The sequence below is a fragment of the Bos indicus x Bos taurus genome, chromosome 18 (genome assembly GCF_003369695.1).
Source record: "Bos indicus x Bos taurus breed Angus x Brahman F1 hybrid chromosome 18, Bos_hybrid_MaternalHap_v2.0, whole genome shotgun sequence".
NCBI lineage: Eukaryota > Metazoa > Chordata > Mammalia > Artiodactyla > Bovidae > Bos > Bos indicus x Bos taurus.
In genome coordinates, this window is record NC_040093.1 from 51,208,242 (window position 1) to 51,220,854 (window position 12,613).

Here is a 12,613-nt window from a genome sequence, read left to right on the forward strand (position 1 = left end):
TGCCGGAAGTGGGTCCGGGCTGCCGGAAGTGGGTCCGGGCTGCCGGAAGTGGGTCCGGGCTGCCGGAAGTGGGTCCGGGCTGCCGGAAGTGGGTCCGGGCTGCCGGAAGTGGGCCCTTGCGGGTACCGCCTTTTCCGATGGTCCTGGGCTCGGGCGGAACCTGGTCCTGCACACGTTGCGTTCCGGGCCTGGAGCCGGCCGCCCCGCCCCTCGGCCGCCGCCACCGCCTCCCCCGCCGGCGCCATGGCCGCTGCGGCCGGAGACGGCTCTGTGAAGCCACTGCAATGCGCCATGAAGCTAGCCAACGGGGCCATCGAGCTGGACACCGGCAACCGGCCCCGGGTAAGGCGGGCGGAGCAGAGCGGGGCGGGGGCGGTCGCCGACCAGCGACCGGCCTGGTGGGCGTGGGCGAGGGCGGGGCCGCGGGGAGGGCGCCTCCAGGCCTCTCTGAAGACTCCGGGGTGCCGGCTCCGGCTTGGGCCGTGACCTTGGACAGCTCCCGACCTTTCCCCCCTCCCCACCCCGTCTGTTTAGCAATTCGGTCGGAGCCGAGGCGTTTTTATTTGTGAAGGGACTCAGGAGGTGCCGTGAAGCCGCCCGCCAAAGTGTATCTAGCAGACAGTCCCGTGTGTTTGTGTAGTTTGGAGGCGGGCCCTGTAGATTTAGTCAGATTCCCAAAGGGGACGGTACGCAGAAGAGGGTAACTGCGGCTTTCCAGTCGCCTTCAGAGCTTGTTTGGTAGGAAGTGCCGGCGGGGGAGGGGTGCGGCTTGTTTCTGAGAACGAGTGTTAATCCTAAGGGTGGCAACCGCGTGGAAAAGCCGGCGGAGCCACTCTGGGCCGCCCAAGGGAAGAGGCGTTCAGGTCTTCCATCCGTTTCCTTTCCCAAGTCGGGATTCTAGGGCAGCAAATGCCCCCACAAGTCATAAATCCTTCCCGGAATCCATTTTATCTTTACGTGAAGTGTAGATTTAAAGGTGGGTAATGAGAACTGGGCGGAGAAGGCAATGGCAACCCACTCCAGTACTCTTGCCTGGAAAATCCCATGGACGAAGGAGCCTGGTGGGCTGCAGTCCATGGGGTCGCTGAGTCAGACAAGACTGAGCGACTTCACTTTCACTTTTCACTTTCATGCATTGGAGAAGGAAATGGCAACCCACTCCAGTGTTCTTGCCTGGAGAATCCCAGGGACAGAGGAGCCTAGTGGGCTGCTGTCTATGGGGTCACACAGAGTCGGACACGACTGAAGCAACTTAGCAGCAGCAACGAGAACTGGGATGCAACGAAACAAAAAGCAAAGCCCCATGCTGTCATTCCAAATGCCCTGAGCTCTGTCAGGCAGCCCTGACCAGGAGGGTCACACGTTTGAAAGTGCCAGCATTCTAGTGGCATAGACTCCTGCGTGCCCAAGGAATTCTTACACTGGGGTTCAGGAAAGGGTTTTCCCAGACTGAGTCAGAAAGTGACTCTAAGATTTACAACACAGTCCCTGATTCACCTCCCAGGAAATATTTCTTTAAAGCCACTGAATGAATGGCCCTTGAGTTATACAGGAAAAGAACTTGTTGCATAGAGTGGAAACGGCAGCACCCGCCAGTGCTGCTTCCTTGACCCACTGAATGAGAACCTCCATTCCTTTCCGTGCTGGAGAGAAAGGAGTGACACCAGCTTCAAGTCTAGAAAAAAGGGTTATTCTCTGTGCCCCAGGCAGAGCAGTTACCAGCTAAGCAGCTGGGATAATGCAGGTGTATCTCAGAGATAAGCAGGCATCATGGTTGCTGTTTTCAAAAGGGCACCAAGCAGACATGATGGAATTATTTGCCTCTAATGGCATGACCTATGTCATTTCTCTTCCCTGGGCACAGGAGGCATATACAGAATACCTGAGGAGCATCCACTACATTTCCCAGGTGTTGCTGGAAGAAGTGGAGGCCACTAAAGGTACAGCTTCTCCTGTGCTGCCCAGACTGTGGACATCTTGGCCTTTGATGGGTCTCTGGGCCCCAGACCTGGGCGTGTCCCATGTCCTACCTACCTGGTCATTAGCAGGTGAACACCTGAACACTCAGCATGAGTGTGACATGGAGCAGGAAGGGACGGCTGCTGTGACTCAGAGGATGGAGATGGGTGGGGACACGACCACAGACTGAACGCTGAACCCCAGTTCTGGGAGGAGTGAACTACACGATGGCTGGGGGCTGGGGGCGGCCCAGAGGCCCTGCAGCAAAGAGGGTGTCAGATACAAGGCAGTCTGGAGAGAGGGAGGTGCGGTTGGGGCAGGCAGGGCCTTGGGTGGGCCTGGGACTGTTCTGGCATGAGGAGAAGCTCAATGGATGCTTTGTGGGCAGAGGCCAGCATGGCAGCAGAGCCTCCAGGAGGTTCCCACAGTGGGGACAGCAGTGGTGGGAGTGCCAGGAGGTGGGCAAGTGAAGGGCTTAGGGGATGTTCTCTAAAGATCTGCCTCAGCAGACTTTCTCAGGGGGCAGTGAGGTGCTGGGGTTGGTTGGGGGCAAGCGAGCACCGGAGGTGGAGCAGGAGGTGGCAGAAGCTGAGGCCTCCATCATGGGCATGGTCTGCTCCGGGCGTATGGCAGCCTGACATGGTCAAGGGGAGGTGGCTGTCCCCACAGTGAGCACCACCCTGGGGAGCTCAGCAGAGCTTTGAGCACAGGGAGTAGGGCATGGTGGGAGAGGCCCTGAGGGGATGTCCCAGAGGAAAGACTATGGGGGTCAGGGACCTGTGGGGAAGGGCAGCACATGAGTGGATGAGTGGAAATCTGGTGGCTGAACTAGGGTGTAGTGAGGGGCTGGCCCTGAAGGCAGTAGGAGGTGGGTCAGGAGCTGAGGCTGGTGGGGTCCATGGGAGACTGTCAGGTGGCAGCCCCTCCAGCACGAGTTTGCTGACAGGAGCGATTCCTGAGGAGGAGTGCAAAGCAGAGAACAGACGCCCCCGGGGTGCATGGGATGCAGGGTGGGGGGCTGGAGGTGGTGAGGAAATGATCTCTGGGAAACAGCCACACTGCCTGCAGGGCCCGCCTGGGGGAGGGGCTGTAAGTACATGTGAAGCTGTCCGCGGGAGAAAAGGCCAGGGTAGTTAGAGAAAAGGCTCTGATGGTCCAGGCAGGACAGGATAGCCACATAGAGGGCAGGTGGTCCGAGATGAGGAGAGGGAGTGCCTTTGTTTGTATCTCAGCAAGAATCTGACCAGTGACAGAGGGGATGGTGACCATCTTTTTTGTCACTTGCTCCCCAGAAGCTGGGGAAACTGTGACCTCTGATACCTCAAAGATGCTGAAGCTGGCCGAGCAGTGTCTGGAGAGGGCCCAGTCAACAGCTGCCAAGCTTGGTGGGTGTCCAGCAGAAAGCTTTCTTGGGTCACCCACCCCGGCCCTAGCTCAGTCTGGCTCAGTGGGGCCCCTATGCGGATCCGTGGCTGTACGTGTCTTACAGGGAAAACATGCCTGAGGCCAGCCATGCCTGTGGCTGCACCTGTGCCCTCCCCTGCTAGTCGACACCGCCGGGTATACTCAGATGAGGGAGGGAAGCTCTCTCCGTTCCTGCCACCTGAGATCTTCCAGAAGCTTCAGGTCGTGGAGTCACAAAGCTCTAAGAAGTAAGATGGGACAGCACGGCATATGGGCTAAACCTGGGTTTGGAGGCACGGTGAGATAACTGTGGTGGCTTTAGTCAAAAGGAATCCTAGAATGGAAATAACCTGGTGCCTAGCAGAAGCAAATGCAAATTGTCTCTGGAGAAAAGCACCTTCAACTTCCATGAAATGAGTGGTACATAGTCAAAGACAACCATACATAAAAAGAAGTTTGAGCAGTAGCAGAAACACACCTGAAAACTCTTCAGATAGAGTTATGGGACACAGATTATAACACAGTCATGCTCTCTATATTCAGAAAAATAAAAAGAAAGTTTTAAAATACCTTTAGGGAAGAAGAAACTGTAAAATCTGACTCTTGTTTATAATAGAGGTCAAATAAGAACCAAGTAGTAATAAGAAATACTGAAATTATTTTTTTTAATTAATCAAAAACAATGGAAACAAATTATATTCTCTTGTAAAAATACACACGTGGACCCAAAAAGAAGTGTACAAGTTTGTGACAGCAGAGTGGACATAGCTGAAGAGAGAATTAGAGAACTGGATAAAAGGTTAAAGGTTTTCCTGAATGGCTCACACACACAAAAAGAAAAGATGAAAAAGACATGGAAGGTCTATCCAGAAACAGATGACAAAGAAAATGTAAGAGGAGCATTATTTGAAGAGAGAAAGACAATTTTCTTTATAGAGCTGATGAAAGACCCCAAGACACAAATGCCAGAACCCCAGCAGGGTAGGCAAGAGGACGGGCTCCTCCTGCTGCAGGTTCTGAGCCACTGCTCACTTTGTCTCTGCATGTGCTGCTCTGGGGCAGGGCCAGGCACCAACTCCCATCCCAGGACAGTCTTGTGCCCCACAGCCTACCTCCTCCCAGCCATGAAAGCAGGAAGATATTAGACTGAAACTTTGGATGGTGAGAGGGCTGTCAGTGGCTGTTACGGAGTACTGTGACCTCCCTTTCGTGGGCTGCAAACTAGCTGTTTAGGCTGCATGGTGCCTTCAAAGAGTTTCATACTATTCAGAAACTCAAATAACTGAGTTGCTTAAAGGTCTGGAGTCCAGGCAGTAGGGCCATATTTCAGGGGGGCAGGTGTCTCCCATCCACCCCAGACGTCCTCTCTCCTTTACATTTCTGCTGGCCCTCATCACCACCTCCTCACCTTGGGGCCTCAGGGGAGGGTCAGGAGGGGTCCTCAGATGACTGGAGGGTTTGTGGGCTTCCTGGAGCCTGGCCAGCAGCTTGTCACCATTTCAGGGAGCTGACACCCCTGGAAGAGGCCTCCCTGCAGAATCAGAAGCTGAAGGCTGCCTATGAGGCCCGGATGGCCCGGCTGGACCCCAGCCAGGCCATGCAGAAGACATCCCTGGTGAGTGGGGCCCAGGACCATGTGGAGTGGGGGTACCAGGGGGGCAGGCCTTATTCCCTCTTCCTGTCCTAGACCCTGTCCCTGCAGCGCCAGATGATGGAGAACCTGGTGATCGCTAAGGCCCGGGAGGACACAGTATCCTTTCCATCCAGCCTTGGGGTCCAGAGGCTTAAGCTGAGGGAGGAGGCAGGGAGTAGAGGTGCCAGAGCCCAGCATCCTTGTTGGGGTCGGGGGGCAGTGGTTCCTGCCCAGCCTGCTTTGTCTCGCCTCCTGGCCTTTGCACAGGCCACCCTGCCCCTCCCAGCACCCACAGACTCCTCTCCACCCCTCAGGTCGACTAGGACTTGCCTTCTTCCACCCACCCCACCGGCCCGTGGCCGGCAGGGCTCAGGGACGCCGGGGGTCCATACATGCCACTCAGAAAGGGCCTTGACTCTATTGCCCCAGCTGCAGAGGAAGATGGAAGAGCGCCGGCTGCGGCTCCAGGAGGCCGCCAACAAGTGCGTCCCTGCTTCAGGTCCCGGGACTTCGGGGGGTGGGGGAGCAGGTGGGGGCTCCCGTGCCTGCCTGTCCAGCCCTGAGGTCCCCAGACCTGTCCTTCCTTCCAGGAGGTTCTGCAGCCAGGTTGCCCTGACCCCCGAGGAGCGGGAGCAGCGGGCCGTCTATGCTGCCATCCTGGAGTATGAGCAAGACCATGTGAGTGCTGGGCGGGGCTGGGTGGGGAGGTCTAGTCCCGGGGGTGCAGCCTTGGTGAGGGAGGAGGGGCTTCCCGGGGCTCTCTCCCAAGGGCTCCTGTCCTGCAGGACTGGCCAAAGCTCTGGAAGGCCAAGCTCAAGAGGAGCCCAGGGGACCTGTCCCTGGTGACCAGTCTGGTCTCCCACCTGCTCAGGTATCGGGCCTCAGCTCCCTCCAGCAGGCTGCAGGCTGTGGGCAGAGGAAAGGATTAAGAGGGAAAGAGGAGGTCTGGGGTGACTGCAGGGGCAGTAGGCCCCTGATGGCCTTTCACAGGCCTTCTGCCTTCTCAGAGGGGAGGGACATTTGCCCACAAGGTTTATCCGTGAGTCCCTTCTCTGAAACCCCTCACAGTGGGGCCACATGACCAGTGGGTGGGGGGTTGGGCAGGCTTTGTAGCCCCCACCCCAGAGCCTGGTGAGGAGGCTGCAGCCGCCAGACCTACAGGGCTGCCCTCTACACTGCTTCTACCCCACTCACAGCGTTCCCGACCACCCCATCTCCCAGCTCCTGAAGAAGCTCCAGTGCGCGGTGTACCGGGCGCTGTACCCCATCGTGAGCAAGGGCGCCGCCCCCGGCTGCTGTTCCCTGCCCCCCGATGCCGACGGGCTGCTGGCTCCTGGAAGCCGGCGGCTCCGGCCTTCTCAGAGCCTCTACTGCATGCCTTCCCCGCTGGAGCCCAGCCCGGCCCCAAAGCCCCCAGACGGCCCTTGCGCCAGCCCACCCCGCCCCGGCAGCCCCGCAGGGCCTCCCTCACCCCAGCTGCTGGGCAAGGACAGCTCATTCGAGGACCTAGAACAGTTCTTGGCTACTCCTGAGAGCAGGGGCCGGGGCCCTGGGGAGCGGCCTGAGCCCCAGACCCCAGGGGTGAGGAAGGAGCCTGTGCTGGAGCAGCTGAAGGGCACCGTGCAGGACATACACGATGCCATCGGTGAGGCCCCAAGACGGGCGCTTGGGCGGCTGCATGTGACCCTGTGACCCCAGGGATAAGGGCTCACCAGGCCGCAGGGTTTCAAGGGGAGGGGAGGCAGGGCCAGGTAGAGCGCCCTCCCAAGGAGCCCAGAAGCAGCCTGCGGTGAGGCCCACCCCGAGGAGGCTGTCTCTGCGGGGCGGGGCTGGAGGTCCCCGCTGAGCCGGCTCTGCTCCCGGCAGACAGGCTGCTCTCGCTCACCCTCCTGGCTTTTGAAGGCCTAAACACGGCCGCCTCCAAGGACCGCTGCCTGGCCTGCATCGAGGAGCCGTTCTTCTCCCCACTGTGGCCCCTGCTGCTGGCCATCTACAGGTGGGGCCCCGCCCCCGAGGTCCACCTGGGTGCTACTCTCCGCGGACGCCTTCCCTTCCCGGCCTCAGGTGTTTTGGGTTCGCAGGCGGTGCCACGCCCACCGTCCAGGATTCTGGGTGTGGCCGGCTCCCTCAGCCGGGTCTCAGTCCGCCCCGGGGCCGGGGTCTTTGGGCCGCTGAACCTGGCCTCTCTCCACCCCAGGAATGTTCACCGCCTGCGGGAGGCGGCCTTGAGCCGGAGCATGGAGCTGTACAGGAATGCGCCCCCGGCAGCCATCGGCGTCCCCACAAGGCTCCTCCCGCAGGACCCCGAGGCCGCGGGAGCGGGTCCCTACCCCTACTGCGCCGCAGCCCAGGAGCTGGGGCTGCTGGTTCTGGAGAGCTGCCCCCAGAAGAAGCTGGAGTGCATTGGTGAGGGGGCGGTTTGGGAAGGGAGAGCAGTGTCCCGTCCCACGGGGCACCCTGAGTCCGCACCTCTGAACCACAGCCTGGTCCCGTCTGGTGGGGAGGAGTCCCTTGGGACAAAAGAGGTGCTCGTCCTGCCCTGCCCGGTCCTGCACGGGGTCGGGGTGCGGCGGTGCCCCGGGCCGGTTTGGGACGCCGTCCCCACCCCCTCACCCGAAGCCTGGCTTCTGCGCCTCAGTTCGGGCCTTGCGGGTCATCTGCGCCTGTGCGGAGGATTACTACCGGGCCCGGGAGGCTGCCTTGCAGCCTGGCATCGCCGCTATGTGAGTCCCAGAAGGGTGCGATTGTGAGGTTGGGGTGGGGCTGGGGGCCGGGGGGCGCTGGGCTTGTCTGTGGCTGCCTTCAGAGGCTCAGGAAAGCAGAAACGCTTCACCCTGACCCGGCACTGGGCGCTTGGGGTTTCGCCTTGCTTCTCCTTAAGGACAGGATGGCCCTTTGCCACCAAAGACCCCTGGCTCCAGCCCTGCAGACGACAGGGCCCTGCCCCTCTGTATTCTGGTGGCATTCTCGAAGGCTGTGCCTCCCCTCTGTCTCACACTTGGGGAAGCCTCCTTAGTCTTTGCCCAGACTCCGGAGGCAGGTAGGGGCCTTCCCCACCGTGTCCTGCCTTAACTCACCTGGGCCAGCCTAGAGCTGGCAGTCTCCTGCCTTGGTACTGGTGAACCCTCGGCACCAGCCAGGGCTCTGCCTCCTGCTATCCTGTGCCAGAGACCAGGGTCACCCTGAAGGCACCTGTGCTTGTAGCCGAGTGGGCAGGCTGTGGTGCCTACCTGTGCAGAGGCCTGGGGTTGCTTTCACCATTTTACCATCTGGCCTCCAAAAAAGTTGTTGCAGGTGAAAGGGTCCCAGAACTACAAGTGTTTCAGAGTCCAAGTCCCCACACAAGCTCCTTCAGGATTTCTGAGGAGCTAGAGAGGGTGGTGAGTGGCTGCAGGTGTGTGGCTCCCTGGGAAGTGGGAACAGGAGTCCCTGGTCTGTGCCTTCATGCTTCTGGCAGAGAGCACTGACTTGTGGGGCCTTCACCGGGGGTTTGACCATCCCTCAGGGACTCCCTCACTGAGAAGCTTCCTGCATCAGGTCTGGGATACCAGGCGTGGCAAATGAGTGACCCTGATCCCAGGAGTGAATAGGCTGCCTGGTAATATGGGCCTCCCACTCCAGCAGCCTGTCCCTGGGCTCGGGCAAGTGCACAGGAATGAGGAACGGTTCCTCCAGCTCTGCAGCACAGGGTCCCCATTCAGGATGGCCTCAGTGCTCCCAGATCTTCTGTTATGCTGATCTAAGCCCACCCCTATCCCCTGTGGCTGGTGGGTGGGAGGAGCACAGAGAGCAGCCAGCAAGCTCAAGGCTGCTCCAGGGACTGAGCTGTAGCTTCAGGCTTTTGGGGACAGAGCAGGCCCCCCTGCCCAGGTCCCTGGAGCCTCCTGGCTGCATGTGTGTCTCCCCAACAGTGGTGCTGATGACTTGCTGCCCATCCTGTCCTTTGTGGCGCTGAAGAGTGGCCTCCCTCAGTTGGTGTCGGAGTGTGCAGCCTTGGAGGAGTTCATCCATGAGAGGTGGGGTCTTTGAGTCTGTCCCTGCCCCACCCTCAGCACGTGGCCCAGAGGTGCCCCCGACAGCCCCTATGGGACCTCAGCAGTGAGGTTCTGCCCTGCAGCCCCTCCAGTGACAGGTACCCGTGTGTCGCCTCCATGCAGGTACCTGATTGGAGAGGAGGGCTACTGCCTGACATCCCTGCAGAGCGCCCTGAGCTACGTGGAGCTGCTGCCCCGGCGGGCCCTGGGCAAGTAGTGGAGGACTGGCCGGCCAAGGACTGGCCAGGAGGCACCTGTGCGGGTCAGCAGGCCAGCCATGGAGGGGCTCTTGCCCCCACCTGACTTCGGCCCCCAGGGCTTGGGGAGGCCTCTCTGCTCCTGGTAGGATGAACATCCTGGCGGCTCGGGCCGCTGACAGCGTGAGGACTGAGGGGGCTGTGGGCCTGGCCGAGGGCAGCTCTGCTCCCCTACATTTCTGTGACGTTTGGAGCCCCCGAGCCAGGTTGTTGTCTGAGTCAAGAAGAGAGCTGATCACCCCCATAGAGGCCCGAGGCCCAGGTGGGTTCAGACCATGCTGTTTATTTATTGGACACTGACCACTCTGTCCTGGAGGCCCAAGTGTCCCCAGGGCATCTACCCATGTCTGGGATCTCTGAGCCACACTTCACCCTTGGCAGTGGGCATGGAAATCCTGAGACCCCCACCAATCCCCACCCCCACTCAGCCCCTGTGGGGTCAGTGCGAAGCCTGGGTCAGCACCTGCCTGTAGCCCACCACCTGCCCACAAACTGTTACAGGCCCCTGGGCAGCCACTGACCCAACTGGAAATAAAAAGGTCACTGGCATCTCCCTCTACGTGGCTCATTTGCCCCCCAACCCACTGGCCAGCCCAAGGCCTGGGCAGTACAGCCACGCCTGGCTGAGCAGCAGGAACCAGACAGTCCCAGAGAGCCCAGGGGGCCATTGCCAAACTCAGCCTGCCTCCCAGCCCTCTGCCCAGGAGTGGGGTCTTGCAGGGGCCACTCGCTCTAGCATTAGACACTCTGTGGGGCCTAGTGGGTTGGTAGGGTCAGAGGTCATCACTGGGCAGGACCTAAGCCTAGAGCACTTATCCTGAAGAGTTCTCTGGAGTCAGCTTTGCTCTCCAGGTGGGCAGCACACCCAGGGGCTCCTGGAGAATACAAGACAGGTGGCCTGGCCGCAGCCCCAGACAGCATCTGCCAGGGAAGGAGGTGGGTGGTTTGCCCCCCATGGCAGAGCCTCGGCCCCCTACCACGGCAGAGGCCCATCATGGGAGGAGTGGGCAGGTCCCTAGGAAAGGCTCAGTTGGACTTGACTGTCCATCCTGTGTGCACAGTATCCCAGGGCTCTGCAGGAGACCATGAGGAAAGTGAGGCATGAGGAGGTGACTGCCTCCTCCAGGCCACACCTCCCAGAGCAGAGCTGGCTTTGAGCCCAGCAGGTTGACTCCAGAGGCCAGAGGGTACCAGTGGACATAACCTGAAGAGCAGGCACAGGCCCAGTGCACTGGGGCAGCTGTCTGTCTTGGGAGCCTTTGTGAGCAGGAGTCCCCTGCCCACCAGCACCCCAGGAACAAACAAGGAGGCACCCACCCACTCACCCTGCCCTGCTCTCAGAACTTGCGGCCTCTGAATTCCTGCCCTTGTCTCCCACCCCTGCCCTCTCCAGAGGAAAGCCCCCAGCCCTGGACACAAGTCCCAGCCAGCTGTGAAGCCTGGGGAGGATGACACCCCTGGTCCAGGCCTTGGTGGGGACATCTCGAGGATGGGACTGTAAAGTCTCCCTCACAGAGCAGGTGAAGGTAAATGTGGGTCTCAAGCTAGGCCTGACTGGGAAGGCCCCTTCCCCTGATCAGACAGCTTTCCTGCTGGTTATTCTGGGCCAGTCCTTTAGCCTCTCCCAGCCCGTGGCCCTCCATAGAATGAGTGAATGATGGATTCTTCACATAGAAAATCCTGCAGATCAACAACAAGAAAAAAGCCTTGTTCATAGACGGGCTATGAACAGTCTGTCTTCAGAAGAAGAAATTTTAAAAGCTAATCAGCATAAGAAGTGTCTGAAATCATTTTAAAAATCAAGAAATACAAAGTAAAACACAAGATAGGAAACCTAGGCATTGGACTGGCGAAGATAAGGTGGGAAAATCCAGAGGGCAGTGCTACCTGGGAGACAGGGCCACACGTAGTGTGCAGCATGCTGGGCCAAGGTAAGTATCAACTGATCCTCTCACCCACCTACTCCACTCGCGGTTGTAGCCCAAGGTCACAGGAGGCAGAGCAGCCTGCTGGGTGACAAGCCAGTCCACTTGGTGGCTTAAACACAGGACAGCCATTTGCTTTGCTCTTGAAACTCCTGTTTCGGCAGGATTCAGTATGGAAGTCTCATCTCTGCCCCCCTCCAGCATCAACTAGGTCAGCTTTCAAGCTGGGGTGACACAGGGTCCAGGGCTTAGGGTCATCTGGAGGCTTGCCTACCCCTCTGCCATCAGCAAGGGCCTTGGGGCTGTGAGGACAGTCATACGAGGCCCACATCCATTTCCTGTAACTAACTAGATGCCATAACAAAACACAAACTGGGGAGCGCAAAACAACAAAAGTTTACTCTCAAAGTCCTAAAGTCTTAAATCAAGGTGTCCACAGAACCATGGGCTGGCAGAGTGCCAGACAGATCCCTTCCCTGCCTCGTCCAGCTCTGGGGGCTCTTGTAGCCTCTGCCCGTGGCTGCAAGTCTCTGTGTCCATCATATGCCTCCTCTTGAAGTGTGTAACCTTCCTCCTCGTAAAGACACTGTTCTGACTTGGCTTAGGGTCCACCCTCATCCAGTCTGACTTCGTCTTAACTTGATTATATAAGCTCACTTTCCCAGGTTCTGTGGAATTTGAATTTTATCTAGCCCCTCATACAGTTGCTGGCATCCCCCAGCATGTGACTAGGTTCCAAGAGTAAGCATCTCAAGACAACAAGGCGTTTTTGTGACCTAACCTAGGAAGTCACACACTGTCATTTTCATTCTGTGTCCTCTATGGAAGGACGGTGCCAAGACCTACCCAGGTTCAAGGGTCCCACCAGAACAGGGGCCTGCTCCCTGGAGCAGCACACACAATCCAGAGAAAGCACCTGCAGCCACTGAGGGCCCAAGTGGAGCAGCAGAGCAGGACACGAAGCAGAACACTGTCCACACATGGGCCTGCACATTGGCAACAATGTGCTCCAAGGGTGTGTCCACCGCATTCAGCGATCGCCTTTGTGGGGGAGGGGAGCCGTGGGCAAGGCCATAGGAGATGCCACAGAGCGGCAGGCGCTGTGCACCCACCATAAACCACTGTAAACTGAGGAGCGTAGAAAGCGCAGCTGTTCTTCCTTCACACAAGGATGCACTTGGAGGTGTGCGAAGTCAGATGTCCCTTCAGGGTTGATGCGAGCCCGGAGGGGGCTGAGTCAAGTAAACAGTAAGTGAAAGATTGGAATGTTCAGCGGTGCTCGGCAAAACACCGCTCGGCTCAGATTCCCTACTTGGTTATGATATTCTTCTCAAAGTATAGAAATTTTTTCCCCAGTCAGGTCCCACTTGGCGTGGAGAGGTTAGAGTCCCAGAAATCGCG

General features: G+C 58.8%; 1 protein-coding gene across 6 annotated transcripts; it reads left to right on the plus strand.

Annotated features, from left to right (window-relative positions):
• Positions 1 to 138: 138 nt before the first annotated feature.
• Positions 139 to 9,840, plus strand: VPS9D1 (VPS9 domain containing 1). 6 transcript variants are annotated; one of them, XM_027513761.1, is made up of 15 exons: positions 192 to 342; positions 1,865 to 1,940; positions 3,252 to 3,344; positions 3,449 to 3,611; positions 4,867 to 4,978; positions 5,051 to 5,113; positions 5,426 to 5,478; positions 5,587 to 5,674; positions 5,782 to 5,867; positions 6,193 to 6,641; positions 6,899 to 6,992; positions 7,194 to 7,402; positions 7,635 to 7,719; positions 8,908 to 9,012; positions 9,154 to 9,840. In XM_027513761.1, exons 1-15 carry the CDS (start codon positions 244 to 246, stop codon positions 9,245 to 9,247), a joined length of 1,869 nt encoding a protein of 622 aa, XP_027369562.1. In that variant the 5' UTR covers positions 192 to 243; the 3' UTR covers positions 9,248 to 9,840. The 6 variants fall into 6 exon arrangements, 3 of the variants coding, with proteins under 3 accessions (XP_027369562.1, XP_027369561.1, XP_027369560.1); XM_027513760.1 differs by having other exon boundaries at positions 3,255 to 3,344; positions 6,863 to 6,992; XM_027513759.1 differs by having other exon boundaries at positions 193 to 342; positions 6,863 to 6,992.
• The last annotated feature ends 2,773 nt before the right edge of the window (positions 9,841 to 12,613 follow it).